Here is a 16,123-nt window from a genome sequence, read left to right on the forward strand (position 1 = left end):
AATGGGACCCCAATTTCGACCGGACTTATTGCCTCGGCTCCGTAGGTCATAAAAAATGGGGTTTCACCAGTTGCAGTCCAGCAAGTCGTCCTGATAGCCCAGAGGACGTGGGGGAGTTCGTCAACCCAGACCCCTTTTGAGGTATCCAGTTTCCTTTTCAGGGTGTGCTTGATAGTCTTGTTCACTGCTTCAACTTGCCCATTCGCCTGGGGGTGATGAGGTGTCGAGAAGTCCTTCTTTATGCCCAATTCGTCGCATAAGTCTCGCATCTTCCTATTGTCGAACTGCCGCCCGTTATCAGAGACTAAGGAGTAGGGAATGCCGAATCTACAAATGATGTTTTTCCAAACGAACTTGGTAGTATTAGCCTAGGTAATTCGGGCAAGGGGTTCTGCCTCGACCCACTTAGTGAAGTAGTCAATGGCAACAATAGCGAAAGTTGCGCTTCCTCTCCCTTTTGGGAGTGGAACAATGAAGTCGATGCCCCACTTGGTAAATGGCCAAGGGCTGGTTACTACAGAGAGGCTCTGAGCAGGCTGTCTTTGTACGTTCGAGAAGCGCTGGCACTTGTCACATTTCTGGACAAATTGGCAAGCATCCCTTTTCAGGGTCGGCCAGAAGTAGCCTTGACGGAGAACCTTATGTGCCAAAGCCGTTTCTCAGGAGTGATTTCCACAGATTCCTTCATGTATTTCTCTGAGTATGTATGTGGCCTCTTCATCGCCTACACATCGAAAAAGGGGCAAAGCAAAGCCTCTCTTGTAAAGGGTGTCATCTTGCAGGACGAAGTGTGCAGCCCTTCTCCTTAATTTCCTCGCCTTGCCTCTAGAAGCAGGCAGTGTTTGTTCATTCAGGTACGCGATTATGGGCTGCATCCATAATGGGGTGCCTTCTATCCACAGTACCTCTTCGCCTTCGGAGGTGGAGGGCTTTGATAAGTGCTCAATGGGGACGATGTTTAGCAGTTTTGAGTCCCTGCTGCTGGCTAATTTTGAAAGGGCATCTGCATGTGCATTTTCTAGACGGGGGATTTGAGTCAGTTCGAACCTTTCAAAATAGGGAATTATGTTTAGAACTAACTTCAAGTATGCAAACATGTTACCATCTTTGGCTGCAAAATTCCCATTTACCTGATTTACTATGAGCTGAGAGTCACTACTCGCTAGGAGCTTCCTGACCCGCATTTCCTTAGCGAGCCTTAGACTTACCAGAAGGGCCTCGTATTCGGCTGCATTGTTCGAGGCTTTGAAGCCGAACCTTACCGCACAATTTAGCATATGGCCTTCCGGGCTCTCCAACACGATCCCTGCCCCCGCGCCAGCCTCTCCTGAGGACCCATCTACGAATAGTTTCCATGTGGGGGGCTCGACTGGTTCCATTATCGTCTCCATTTCTGGGGCTTTGGCAAACTCAACCATGAAATCAGCAAGGGCCTGGCCATTGATGGCGTGTCTAGGTCGGAACGTTAGATCGAACTCACTGAGTTCGATAGCCCATTTCAGCAGGCGTTCTGACGCGTCTGTTTTCTGCATTACCTGCTTTAAAGGAAAATTGGTGAGAACATGTATTAAGCGGGCTTGGAAATATGGCCTCAGCTTTCTTGAGGCTGTGATAAGTGCGAGTGCCAATTTTTCCATGTCTGGGTAGCGTGTTTCAGTTGGGAGAAGTGCTTTGCTGATGTAGTACACGGGCAATTGACGCTCATTTTCTTCCCTAATTAGGACTGCGCTGATTGCCACGTCCGAAACTGCTAGATACAGTAATAGTAGACTCATCCGATTTCGACAAGAGGGGTGCTTTCCCGAGATGATTCTTCAGAGCCTCGAAGGCTTTTTTGCACTTCGAAATCCATTGAAATTTCTTTCCTTGCTTCAGTACATTGAAGAAAGGCAAGCTTTTATCAGTGGCTCTAGAGATGAAGCGGCTGAGTGCGGCTATCCGACCATTGAGACTCTAGACCTCCTTTGGTTTCTGAGGTGACCTCATTTCTAGTAAGGCCGTTACTTTCACCGAATTTGCCTCAATTTCTCTCTGATTCACAATATACCCCAAGAACTGGCCTGATGCCACCCCAAATGTTCACTTGAGGGGATTCAATTTCATATTATACTTTCTAAGTATCTGGAAGGTTTGGTCGATGTGACTCACGTGTTCGGTTGCCTGGAGGCTTTTGACCAACATGTCGTCGACGTAGACCTCCATGGTTTTGCCGATGAGTTCGACAAACATCATGTTGACTAACCTCTGGTATGTGGCCCCGGCATTTTTCAATCCGAAGGGCATAACTTTGTAGCAATACAGGCCCTTGTCCGTAATGAATGATGTAGCTTCCTCGTTAGGTCGGAACATGGGTATCTGGTTGTACCCTGAGTGTGCATCCATGAAACTCAGTAGTTCATGCCCAACAGTAGAGTCCACAAGTTGATCAATTCTCGGAAGTGGGAAGCTGTCTTTGGGGCACGCCTTATTTAGGTTTGTGAAGTCCACGCATACCCTCCACTTTCCGCTGGACTTTTTCACTGGAACCGGGTTGGATATCCACCTCGGATATATGGCCTCTCTGATGAAACTACTGCGGCTAAGTTTGCTTACTTCGTCTTTCAGTGCCTCGTACCGTTCTGGGTTTAGGGCACGCCTCTTCTGTCTATGGGGAACATAGGAGGGGTTGATGTTAAGGTGATGGCAACTGATCTTAGGATCTATTCCCACTATATCTTCATGTTTCCATGCGAAGACATCCAGGTTCCCTTTCAGGAAACGTATCATCTCAGTTTTTGCTTCAGGTGATAATGACTTCCCTATACTCAAGACTTGATTGGGGTCTTCCGGGTTGACGGGGAAAGTTTCCAATTCTTCCATGGGGGTCGCATTTGGTTCATAATCAATTATTCGGGGGTCTAACTCATCAATAAGGTGTCCTTGTTCAGGGGCCTCTTCCATGTCGACGTCTAGAGGTATGCCCTTGTTCAGGGGTGTCGAGCATTTTCACGTCCGTACCGACTTTAGCGAGTACCTCGGCTTGGATCACATTAACAGTTCGGGGCTCGAATTTGCGCAGCGAGTTTAGGTAGCATGCCCTGAAGCCCATCTGATCGCCCCGGACTGGTGCAATCCCATGTTCGGTTGGAAATTTCATGCACAAATAGTGAATGGACGTCACAGCCCAAAGATCTTTCAGAGTGGGTCTGCCCAATACTCCATGATAAGCCAACCTATGATCTACCACCAGAAATTCCATGAAATGCTGGGCTACTAGGGGTGCCAAACCCATGTTGACAGGCAGGGTGATCCGCCCTCGTAGGATGATGCTGTCCCCAGTAAATCCGAACAGTGGGTCGGTCATGGGGATCAACCCATATTCAATTTGCATTTTGTCAAAAGTGGAACTGAACAATATGTTCACGGAACTGCCATTATCAATGAGCATGCGTTTTAATCCGTTTCTAGCTACTACGACTCTTACAACCAAAGCATCGCAATGGGGGTGGTGAACTCCCTCTGAGTCTTCCTGAGAGAAGGTGATCGGGCCATCTTGTTTGCTGATTTTGATTCGTTAACAATGTAAGTGATTATCGGGGAATCCTTTGCTTCTCTTGTGTAATTTCTCTAGGCATTCCTGGTGTTGCCACCGATGTGGGGTCCCCCAATGATGGTATTGATTTCCCTGATGACCTGGCCTCCCAAAAATTGGGTTTGGTTCCCCTGTCTGGATTGACCTCGGTTCCTCGATTCTCTTCTACGAGGAGATTGTTCCTGATGACCTCTCCCTCCCCTCCTCGAGGAGGTGGACCTACGAGGGCGTTCGTTTTTGCTGGAAGGGTGAGGGTTGCTTCGATCGGGGCGCCGATTGGCATCACGACACTCACTAGTGTCATGTCCGTATAGTTGATGGAATGTACAAAACCTTGCTCCTGCCAATGGTTTGTTTGACCTCCTTTTCTTCTTCTTATTGTTATCAATTCTTCCAGATGGTCCTACTTCAGCAGGGGCATTATCATATGCCTACACCGGTACTACATTCAATGTGGCGGAAGCTAGGGCCTGTCCGAATGTGGGAGCTACGGTGTGCCCCGCTTGGGTCCATTGCTGAGTAACAAGATGTGCTGCGGGGCCTCGACCTACCTGCCTCTGAGAAGGAGGGAGTCCCTGCGCGGCACGATTGCGATGATCGATCATTTCTTCACTAACAATTTCCACTCTCATCATCTCCACCAGCTCGTCATATGTGGAGGGATTCTTGCTGCGCACGTCCCTCCAGAACAAAGTGTTCATGTTGAGCCCACCTTTCAGGGCTGAAAGGGCTTCCCTGTCAGTGACCTGTTCGCAGTAAGTAATTTCGTCGGTAAACCTGGCGAGATAGTTTTTTAGCATCTCCCCAGGGGCCTGCCTCATGTGTTGCAAGCGTTGAATTGGCGCCTCTCCTTCCCTGCTTGAGAGGTACTGGTTCAAAAATGCTTTCTTCAAGTCTGGCCAACTTCTGATGCTTAGGGAAGGAAGCCTGCTGTACCATACCTGGACGGCCCCGTCTAGTGTTAAATGGAAGGCTCTGCATTTTAGAGCAAGCGAGGCTCCCCTAAGGCTCATTTGTGTCATATACTTTGTAAGGTGCTTCTCCGGATCCCCCTTTTCCTCATACTTGGGGATCTTAGGGGGCATGAAGTTAGTTGGCATTGGGAAGCTTCGAATCTCCCTTGAGAAAGGAAGGTTATCATCATCATCGTCAATCTCATAAGATCGACAGGGCCCCTCTGACCCTTCATCATCTTGGATGTCCTGGGGTGGTGGAGGTGCTTCTCCTCGACTCCTCCAATCGACTAGGTTTCTCCTTTCCCTCCTATTTCTCGGAGGAGGAGGGGGAACATGTTCTTGTTCGCGATTCGGACGAACTGATCCTCTTGCCGGGCGGACCCTATTGCTAGGATCCTCCCCTATCCGGTCGAAGACGCTTACCGACCTTTGGTCGTCGTGTTCTTGAGGGAAGGTGTCCCCCAAGCGTGGTTCTGATGGCTGACTCCCCTGTACATAAGATGTTGCTTCGGCGTAGATCCCTTTCGAGGGGGCATTCTGTGTGCCAGCTCATGTGGCCCCGAGAGTGAGATAAAGGGATTTCCTGCACCGGATAAGAATCTTGGGGCCTTTGATAGCTCTGGTGTCCCTGGGCTTGCATGAGGAGTTCCTGCATCGCCATATTCTGAGCTGCTATATCTCTCATACCCGCAACTATTTGAGCCATTCCTTCAATGAGTACGACTGTTCTTCCACCTCGGCGATGCCAATGATGCGGTCTCTGATGAGTAACATTGTTATGTAGTACCTCTTCTTCAGAGGCCTCTCTCATGGGACTGTCGTCTTCATGGCTGTAGCTCATTCTACCTCTTTTTTCAAGGGTAGTAAGAACTTGGATTGTAACTCGACTTTGTTCTTTTTCAAGAATGCCCCCTTTTCAGGGTTAGTCGACGGTTTTTCGGTACCTTCTCCGATGGAGAACGCAAAACTTCGAATGGGGAATACCTTCCCACAGACGGCGCCAATCTGTTGACCTCGGAAATTGGTCCTCCCACGTAAACAATTGAAAGTTACTCCACGTATTCCTCCCTGCGCACAATCAGCAAATGGTCAGGCGCACACGGTCGGAATCAACGGGGGTGGTGGCGGTCGTATACACTCCGACGGTTAAGTCAGGTTTGGGTGATCGGAACAGTACCCAGGGGATATGCAAATCAATCAATAAAGGGGGAGGAAAATATATAAACTTGTTATGGAGTGCTGTGTATTAAGATTTTCATTACCTTTCCCTCTTACCAAACCTTAGGTATTTATAGGTGGTATGAACCGTTGGATGTGGAATGCGTGTATACATCTGACGGTATGAAACGTCTGCTCATAGGCGTCAATCAGCCGCGTTTGTAGAATGGGCGGACAGTTTGTTTCCTCTGAGTTGAATTGACATAAAGTTGATAAGTCACATCAACTAACCTCATGGAGACGTCAAATCAATTTAAGCCTTAGGTGTAGGACAAATCTCAAATTGGCGGCGGATCTTCTAACCGGGGTCCACTTGATCTCGACCTCGGAGGTGAGATGCTTCGACAGATCAGTAGTAGGAATCGCTATATTACTTCGGAGAAGCTTCTGAAGGGTCGTTTTCAGGTCGGAATAAATGGTGCTGCGGGGGGTCCACTTGATCTCGGCCTCGGAGGTGAGATGACACTTCGGTATCCGAGACGTATATAATCGGAGCGTAACAGAGATCATACAAACAAACGGTTGGATAGTGCATTCAATGTGTGACCCCGGTAGATAAGTTCACCATCTTGCCTAATGCGTATCAAGAACGTAAGAAAATTTCATCACTGTCAATGGGAATTAAATCTTATCTTGCCAATGCATGAAGTTAGTGCAATCAAGCCTTATCAAATCTTGATTCATGGGTTTGATTGTCGCCAAAGTGGATCCAGTCTCCATTATAGTAAATTAACAGTTTTAATCGAAGTAGATGAAGGAATCTGGAGAACAAAATCCACCAACTTGTCAAAGTAAGAAGAAAATGATGATGATGACACCAATGGCTTGAATATGGGAAAAAAAAAACGTTCTGCAGGCAATGCACCTGTGCATCCTTTCATGCCTGAATCGATCATATTCTCGTCCGACCCTTCTTCTTTTACAAGCAATATTTGAAAAGTACTAATCATTATCTCAATACTATAATCATCGAACTCAGCATGATGAATATAAAATCCATGAACACGTTCCTGTGACCAATGTATGAGGGTGCAACAGCACTATATTCATCAAACTCAATATACAACTTAGCTATAGGGCGTCGTTTCTTGGAGCTCCAAGAGATGGGATTACTTTGACAAAAGATGAAGGACCAATTCAACCATACATAATGGCATGCAAAAAATCCAATTCTGAATTCTACCATTTTTGCTGTCAATGTCATTTACATTTCAAAGTGTGATCCATTTGAAAAAAGAAATAAAGGAACAAAAAATCTATACTTCCTGTTGTTTCCTGATCTAATCTAATATGAATAACTGAGGGGGGAAAACCGGAAAAGAGAACAAGAGGCTGAGAGTCTTGACCTTCTGCTGAAACTGAAACTGCAAGTGAAAACAATAGGCATGGAAAACAAGAGTATATTTTACAAGGCTTGATAAATAACAATTTCTGCTGCAAATTTTCGCCTGGACGGAATACTCCACCTGTCAATTCAGAATTTTCTGAATTCGTATGAAAAGCTTCAATGTGGCGCATTATCGAACTCCTAAATCCTGACTGCCAATCCATAATTGTTGAATGTCCTGATCATTCCATCCGAACCAGCTGCTACAATCACAAGACCCCATGTTGCGGATAGATTTCTGTATCCATGGCTGTTATTCTTGTGCTGCAGCTGCTGATGAAGATGATCGCCATAAATACTACATGGCTGACAATCATGTTCAACAGATTGTAACTCACATGAAGGAAGTATTTCCTCCGGCCATGTTGTGGAGGCTCGAGATGAGACATCTGTTGAGAACCAATTTGCAAGGGAGAAACGTTCTGAATCCCGAAACCTTGAGGATGCTTCTTGGTGATCAATTGTTTGTACATCAGACTGCGAACTGCCACAAGCAAAACTATTTTGTTCTATTGCCAAACCTGACCAAGGTAGTGCAACGGACACACCCTCGAAGAAAAGATGCTCGCAGGATCGGGTGGATTTGGCTTGTTTGGGTGTGTGGATGCACAAATCATCATAATTCCACACATATATACGTGAGTCCTCCCCAACTGATATTATGTGTCTCTCACTAGAAGTAAAAGAAGCTGACATCTGACTTCCTGACTTCGCTAGACCTATTATGCTCAAGAGAAATCATTTTTAAGAAAATGTAGTGATCCCACAAACCTAATAATTGTAATTGTTAAATGTTTTGTTAATAGTAAATAGACGCAAATAGAGTTTTACGAGTTAAACTAAATTTAGAAAAGGTCAAAAATTTATAAACAAGATCATAGGCATAGACAACAGACATACTGAAATAGAAATTTCTACGTGAATACATCAATTCGTTAATCTACATAAGGAATAAACAGGCAGAGAACCTGAACAAGTAAAAACAAACTTTGTTCCTCAGTTTAGCAAGAAAAAGTTTGTATTCGGAACTGTGAAATGCTATTTTAATCCATGATGCCCTAGTTCTGTATGGAGATTCACCTGCTCTCAAATTACTGAATTTTTTTAGTTTAGAGCAAAAAGATATCATGAGACAAAGGAAAAAGTGATGCTGAGAAATGAAGATAAGGAATAAGATACGTTATTATCGGGCACTCGTGTTGTAATTTGAAATGCAAGATGTCAAAGATAAAACAGCAAGTCTCGATAAGCATAGCTCAAAAACTACAAATAGAACTGTTTCTATACCTCGATATTTACAGACAACTTCAAGCCCATCAAGTATCCGAATTTTGGAGTCCTCTGATGTTATCATTACTCTCTGAGAGTCATTTTTCAGAAACTGCAAAGAATGAAGTCCATGTCAACTTCACTGAAAATGGGGGATAACATGTTTAACACCAGGACTTTTAACAGTGAAACCTGAATGCCAGTGATTTTGTTGCGTGATGATTTCTTTCTACCCTGAATGTTTATTTCTGCTTTTAGCTCAATTTCGTCACCTGTGTACATTAAGAAAATGTTTTAGAAGCTCCTAATGAGAACTTGCACTGACATTTCAAAATGCTAAAAATGAGACCACGGATGAGCAAATTATGTACCTGATGTTTCGTAGAACCGGCAGGTACCAGAAAGAGAACCAACAACGAAACCCTGTTCCAGTGCAAGGCCATATACTATTAGTTCAGAAACAGTGTCAACAGTAGATATAGAGAACAGCTTTGACATCATAAATCTTACTTTTCCATTTGGCTGGTAACAAATTGCTGTTACTAGATCTCGCACATTAGCCCAATGAACAACTCTCCTCTTGTTAACTCCAAATATCCGAACTTTACCATCTATGGAGCCACTGAGAAAGTAGTTCTCGTCCGCAGGATTGAATTGAACACACGTTACTGAATCATCCAAAGGCCAAACAAAGGTAAATTAATTAGCATTATGGCGTAAAATAACACGTTCTTTTTGGTTTTAGATTGTGAAGGGACTTGGGATTATGGTTGCTCAATACCATTAAAAACATAAAGCAATCAGAAAAATCAAAGAATCTGTAAATCGCAATTTCTTAATACCATAATTACTGTGATGGAAAACGCCAAGACATTCATCAGAACCTACTCGCCATAAACGAACAGTTTTGTCCATTGATGATGAAAGAAGATGCTGCAGTCAAAAATCTATATCAGCTACTAAGAAGGTTTACACGTACAGAAGCAGTTAATAGCAGGTACTTGACTTACATCAGTTGTGGACCATGCAAGGTCTAAAACATCACTGGCATGACCATGAAACTTGTGCAATGGCTCCTCTTCGATGTGGAAAATCCTTTGAGGAATGATGACAGAAGGGTGACTTGACTTTTTCCTCTGAGAACTAGATGGACCTTCCATGTCCTGGCTACCAAACTTGCATTCTGCAGTACTGGTAGAGGCATCTATGGAATTAACATGCCATATGCAAACAATCCCATCTTCACCTCCACTAGCCAAATATTGGCCATCAGGACTAAACTTCATTATCCGGATTAGGCCATTGTGTGCGCTAATTTCTTGTCCAACATAGACAGCAGAACATTCCATACCCGTTTTCTTATTTTGTTCCATCAGCACCCAAGCAGCCTTTCCTGCTTCAGTACCTAATTTTGGTTCTTTTGATACTTTGATACCTCTGTTTTTCCTCAATGTCTGTGAGAAGTGTTTCCACCAGCGCATCATTTTCCTCTTTTTCTTATCCACGTACTTGCAATCTTCTAGACAAGGCTGCATTTCTTCATTATCACATTGTTCCACAGAGAGGTAATCCTCATTGATGTCCCTCTCTGCACCAATGGTCATATCATCCAACCAATCCTGGTCAGAATCATCAACTGAACAATTTGCTTCACCATTCAATTCCTGTCTGTCACATTCCAAATTGTCACCTGTACTACAAGTGGATAAACAGCACGAACTGGAAACAGCTCCACTAGATTCCATAACTCTTTCCAACCGCATTGCCTCTAATTCACCCGGGGATGCCCAATCAGAAAAACCCATTCTTTGCAAGAAATTTTCCCTTCTTTCCTTGACACACTGTGGCTCACTCAACCAAATCTTGTACCCTAAATCATAAAATGCCAGATTTTTTTCCTCTGCAACAGACTCTTCGGATGACAAGTAAATTGCGGTATCAAAGAAAACTTCTTCTTTTTCATCAACACTCGGCATGTCTTACAAAGCCGTAGATGTCAGAATTCACATTAAACCATAAACTATCCTCTTACTCCTTAGTATCTTTTCAAAATGAACACTCCAACCCTTTATGTTACAACTCAAATTCCCACATTCACTTATTGAGTCTCACTCCCTGAACTATGCAAAACCTGGGCAATATGCTCACGTTACGCTTCCCTTAAAACTTGATTTAATATAAGCATATAATCCAACAAGCATGTCTATGTACTAGGCACCAATCTCAAATCTCATACTAAATAAGATACGTTGATATCCCAACACGGCAAGAAGCTATAAAATAATACAAAACCATGCAAAACAGAGAGACCAAAGGGGTTGAAATGCTTGCAGTGTACCTTGAATTAATCAAAGTTAAAACAGCAAATCCCAACAATATCACCGACCCTCCTTTGATTGTGGCCTCTGTATCACCTCTCAACAGTCAAAAGTCCCTTTAAACTTATATATAAATGAACCAACCCCCCTCCACAAAGTCGAATACTCTTCTAAATTCTCCGTATTCTTACTTGGCACTGGTGTAAAGCTGAAGAGAAGTAAAAACCACTCTTTCACATAAACAACTAGAAGAAAAAACCGATTTCATAACAAAAATAAGCACTGTTATATAGAAGTTCGCTACCTCAATATCAAGGGCCGAATCGGCCCTTTTTACAACCACCAAAGGCTTGAGCTATATTTAATTGGCGTTGAGATCTGTGAATTCAAATGGTGGTTTTCGGGGAATTTTTCGGCAGCGCATTGGCGGCGCAACCCAGAAATTGCTGCTGCAGTACAGATGCCTATACAGTATATGCTAGAAATCTCCCGACAAAGTTAAATTCTCTTCACCAATTCCAAGGGTTCCCGCAAAGCACATTGAAAATTTCAGTTTTAATTCTAACATGGATAAGGTTAATTCAAGAAACCAAACATGGAAGAACATGATACTTCAATACAGGCAATTCAAGAATAGAAAAAATATGGGGAATCCAAAAAAGGGCGATTTTGTTATGCATGTTAGATCATGATTGAGAAAGAATAACTTTTGAAAATCATTGATGGGTTTTTCATATTTGCAATAATAAAAATAATAACGGGTAGTTAAAGCAATTATTGAAAATATTAATGGCAGGCAATACAGTAAAGCAGACAACAATGCAGGGGAAGATGCAAAATACAGGCTGTGCAGTAGTTGTGTTTACAACCCTATGGGATAAAAGAGACTGCCCGCTGCCATTTTCAGCCTACTTGTCTTGGTCCAGTGTCTCTGTGTAGTGTGTAGTATAGCTGTTGCCTATTTTTAGAGAGAGGAAGATGGAGAAGATTTCTATTTGAAGAAAAATAATAAATAAAAAGGATAAATAAAAGGGCCGAAATTCAAATATACTTTTGCATGAATTTGTTTAGGATTTATTTTATTTTTTTATATTTATGAAACATTTGACGTTCAACTACCTCTTACCAACAATCGCACCTTCATTGATCATCTCTATCATTTGGAAAAGAAAGGTAGGAAAATGATAACTAAAACTTGTGGATATTTTACGAAGTTAGTAAGAGAGAAATTCGATTTGTTTTCTTTCACCTTTATTTATTATGGTTGTACCGTAATTGATTTCTCAATTCATGACAAAAATTATACGAAGTTGAAAATAGGAAAATTCGATTTGTGTTCTTTCAACCTTATCTGCTGAATCATGTTGTAATTGATTTCTCAATTCTTGACAAATGAACGCCACATTGTCATCAACCTTATTAGATTATTAGATTCGAATTTAGATAGTAATATTGAGATATTCCCCGCATTTTTTTTTTTTTATATATTCGACTTCTTTAGTTATAATTTATTGAGATGAAATGCAGAACAATTTGTGCAATTTTTGCACAAGCAAAGGTTAACCAACCCTTCACTAACAAAACATTAAGTAATTTATCATCAATTTTTTTTTTAATATATTCTCGAACAAGAAATTAATGTGTGTGATATTCCCCCAATGTCTTGTATAAAAGGTTTATGCATATAGAACACAAATGTTGGCGTGTGATCCAAAGATGTACAAATATGAGAATCCCATTGGGATTAATTGTGGATTTCTTGAATTCTTCATTTTGGACTTATTGTAAATGACATTGCACCTTTCACTTTTATTAAAATTAACTACGCTCCATATTTAAAAAAGGTTGAACCCCAACCTTAAGGGTCCTCCATCGCCCTTGCCCTGAAGCATCGTGAGAAAGGTAAATCGCATGTTATGTCTCCAAGGGTATAGGGTAGAAGGCTGCTTGTACACTTGCACTTAGTCAAGAGCCAAATCCATATTTCAGGATTCGAACCCTTGACGCGACAGCCTCAAGTAAAGTTGGATTTCTCCATCCTCCCCTTTTACCACTTGGAGATGTGCCCTGGGAGCAACTACGCTCCATATTTTATTGCAATACAGATGGTCGTGACAAATTCATAACTAAAGTAAGAAAATTTACGACATTTACTACGAATTATCAACTTAGTGTGGGGTGATTTTGTATAATGAAAATAGTAAAAGAATCCAAAAAGGATTTCATATGAACGCAATTTAAGATAAGGGTTTTCTTTTATTTTTTGAATCATAATTTATATAATTTTGAGCATTTGAGTATTCACAAGTTTGCCTAAAGAGGGAACGATGTTTTTCTTTTCAATGATTTCATACAATGTGTATGAATTTTCTTTTAATTTAGAGTACCATCTACAATTGTTCTAGAGAAAATTCTCGAATTCATGCTAAAAATCAAAAATATAGTTGAATAATTTTTTCTAAAACCGAAAATACTTTTTCTTTTAAAAAAAAATAAAAAATCACGGAAATATTTTTGTGCTAATAAATTTGCAAGTTTCAATTTGATAGAGAAGCTTTGAGGTTTGAATAACAATATCTACTATGCGACCCGTTGGCTCTGACTTCTGTCCGTCATGAGTGATGATGCTATAATAAAATTTCGATTTTTCCCCCTATACGTGTTTGGTGGTATTTTTAAGTATTTATCAGATGAATCTTATCGAACGTGTGAATAAGAAAGTGTTTGAATTCTACGAAAAGTAAGAATACAAAGTATGTTTAAGAGCTCAAATTAATATTCAAACTTCGCCATCATGTTATAAGAGTTCTATTTCGTAACTATGCAGATGCATCATGCATGGAAGAAAGTTGGGGAAGAATTAGAAGTTAATACAAACATATGCACGTGGACGTGGGCAAACCATTGTTTGTATTTGTTTTCCATTTTGGTTCGATGTTGAAGGTTTTATTTCATTAGCAGACCAAAAGAGGATAATTATGACTAAGGTAGGGTTACCCATAGCATCATTATTGCTCAATTATTTGCATTGGTTTCCTATTTCATCAATTTTCTTTTCTTTTCTTTTTTATGAGTCCACCAATTCTCTTCCTCCGCTTTAACAATGGAAATTTTAGACTTAACACATAAATTGTGATTATAACTGGTCAAATTTCAATTTTTTTAATCATATATTTTATGAGATATCAATTTTTATCAAAATCTACAAAATTTTTGTCAAACGACTAGTAAAAGGGTAATAGTGAAAGTACACCTAAGCAACCAAGTGTTTTAAGATTGTCTTCCTCGTGTCGATCAAGAATCGATCAACTAGTCATCGGACATCTCGAATATTTTTTTGGTAAGAGTGCTTACCCTAACTATTTAGCAAAGAAATTTCACCCATTCTTCTAAATTCCGAGAGAACCATATTGAAGGATGAACAAAGACTTCATCTACTAAGCCACTCATCAACTTCACTTGCGTTCCAAAAAGACATGAACATAGCACCAAAGAAAAATGAAGGGAACTAATGCACATAATACTTGCTTTTAGCCCCTTTCTGATAATCATTAATTTAAAATTCATTTTTCTATGTAATAATTTTTCAACCAGATATTCACACAATAAAATATTATATATATAAATCAAAACTTTTCTTACTTTTTAACCATTCTTCAAAAAAAAAAATTCATTATTCAAAACTCCATTTTATCCAAATAATGATTGTCAAACAGGGGCTTAAAGCTATGTTTCTAGCATGTATCTGTCCCTCTCTTTAAGAATTTAACGACCAAAGTTAAAGAACATCTTCAAGAAATCAATTTTGACGAAAAGATAGAAGATTCATAGCAAGTTTATGACAAAGAAACTGAGCATAATCGAGGGCATGCACACTTCATACGTACATTTAAAGGAAAACAGAATTTAAGAGTAAATGGAAACTAACCTCTAACTGTTAAGAACTCAAACTTGATTCCTCTGGTAATGAAGTTGTTCAAACAAAGATGATATAGAGAGAGAGAGAAGAGGGACTGTCATGGACAAGACTGTCTAGAGAAAGTATATATGTTAATTTGGTCGATTTTTGAATGGTTTGAACGTATTATATATTTATATTTGTATTTGATATGTGGATATCTATTTTTGTACATTTTTTTATGTATGACTAAATAAAAGTGAGAATTAAAAAAGGCAGATTGCAGAAATAATAGGCATATCCTCTCTCAATTTCCTCGTTCCTCAATTAATTTCAAAAGGTAACTTCATTTTTTAGTTTCTTTTATTTGGTAGCAAGCTTGATTTAGCCTGTGCTTGAAGCCACTGTTTAGTGAGAATTAAAATCAAACTTTTAGTAGATTTTAATAAAAGTTGGTGAAATATATAATTGAAAAATTGTGGATTCCATAAAATGTATATTAAAATTAATTGTTTACTTTGACTTAATTTAAAATCTTGATATTTAGTAGCACCAAATGGGGAGAATAAATTTTATGAAAAGTGATTTTAATTTAAAGAATATATTATTAAAATTTTTTGAGTCGTCGTGTAAAATTATTTTATTAAAAAATATATTATTAAATATGAATTTAAAAAGAAAAAATAAATTAGGCGAAATAAGGCTTAATACAATGAATTATGCATTTTGTACATCAATTGTTAACATCAAATTTGACATCTCCTATGTGTAGAAAATTTGGTAGTTATTAAAAAAATTATTTTTAAAATCAATGTACAAAAATGGAGTACAACTATTAACTATTAAGATAATCCCCCTTGTTTTTACACCTATTGTTTATTATTATCGACTTTATCTTTCTCGTAATGGACAAAAGAAGAATAAAATTTTATTTTCATAAATACTCAAACAATTTTTTATTCACGTGTTTATAAAACCTCAAACAACTTTTATCTACACATATAGTAAGATCCATAATTATTATTCACTTATTTATCCTTCATTTTGAGTTATTTATAAATCAAATTAATTATAAAGACTTCCTGGGCATGCTTTTAGATCTTAACCTTAATATAAGATTATGGAGATTATATGTAAGAAAAATGGAAAATGAAAAAGTAATGCCTGTCATCTTTTAATTAATTTATTTAAACTTATATTTTCACATAACACAAGAATCAGTTATTAAAACAAATCTTCTAAGCATGATTAATAATTTTCTTGATTTTTCACTAAGCTTGATTAATAATCAGGATTCTGCTTAATTAATTAGACAAAATTTGGTGAGCATGTGAACATATATTTGTCTTGCCTACTTAATGATCTTAATTAGTCATAGAAATCTTGATTTGCAGGTGGATCAAGATTCACAATGAAGTTGCAAGTGATGCCTATCAAGCCTAAGGTCCCGTTTGGTAGGAATTTTTTGCCCCAAAAAATTGATTTTTTGACCGTTATTTTACTATT

At 39.7% G+C, this 16,123-nt stretch overlaps 1 protein-coding gene across 5 annotated transcripts; it reads right to left on the reverse strand.

The window, feature by feature from the left end:
• Positions 1–6,870: 6,870 nt before the first annotated feature.
• Positions 6,871–14,723, reverse strand: LOC111401136 (WD repeat-containing protein YMR102C-like). Of its 5 annotated transcripts, XM_023028730.1 has the most exons (10): positions 11,589–12,177; positions 11,024–11,226; positions 10,740–10,927; positions 9,412–10,532; positions 9,244–9,334; positions 8,912–9,069; positions 8,773–8,824; positions 8,594–8,673; positions 8,420–8,513; positions 6,871–7,851 (listed from the first exon to the last, which is right to left on the reverse strand). In XM_023028730.1, the coding sequence occupies exons 4-10, from the start codon at positions 10,375–10,377 to the stop codon at positions 7,274–7,276; spliced, it is 2,019 nt and encodes a 672-aa protein (XP_022884498.1). In that variant the 5' UTR covers positions 10,378–10,532; positions 10,740–10,927; positions 11,024–11,226; positions 11,589–12,177; the 3' UTR covers positions 6,871–7,273. The 5 variants fall into 5 exon arrangements, with proteins under 5 accessions (XP_022884498.1, XP_022884497.1, XP_022884496.1 ...); XM_023028729.1 differs by lacking the exon at positions 11,589–12,177 and adding an exon at positions 14,648–14,723 and having other exon boundaries at positions 9,412–10,927; XM_023028728.1 differs by having other exon boundaries at positions 9,412–10,927.
• Between the last annotated feature and the right edge of the window lie 1,400 nt (positions 14,724–16,123).

Source organism: Olea europaea, chromosome 10, assembly GCF_002742605.1.
Source record: "Olea europaea var. sylvestris chromosome 10, O_europaea_v1, whole genome shotgun sequence".
Classification (NCBI taxonomy): Eukaryota; Viridiplantae; Streptophyta; class Magnoliopsida; order Lamiales; family Oleaceae; genus Olea; species Olea europaea.

What these genes read in the sequence shown, in the direction of transcription:
- LOC111401136 (XM_023028729.1), bottom strand. Translation starts at nt 10,377, where the DNA reads ATGCCGAGTGTTGATGAAAAAGAAGAAGTTTTCTTTGATACCGCAATT. An exon ending in TTGCATGGTCCACAACTGAT is followed by an intron (nt 9,335 to 9,411) that starts GTAAGTCAAGTA and finishes TTTTGACTGCAG; the next exon opens with CATCTTCTTTCATCATCAAT. An exon ending in TTTCCATCACAGTAATTATG is followed by an intron (nt 9,070 to 9,243) that starts GTATTAAGAAAT and finishes TGGATGATTCAG; the next exon opens with TAACGTGTGTTCAATTCAAT.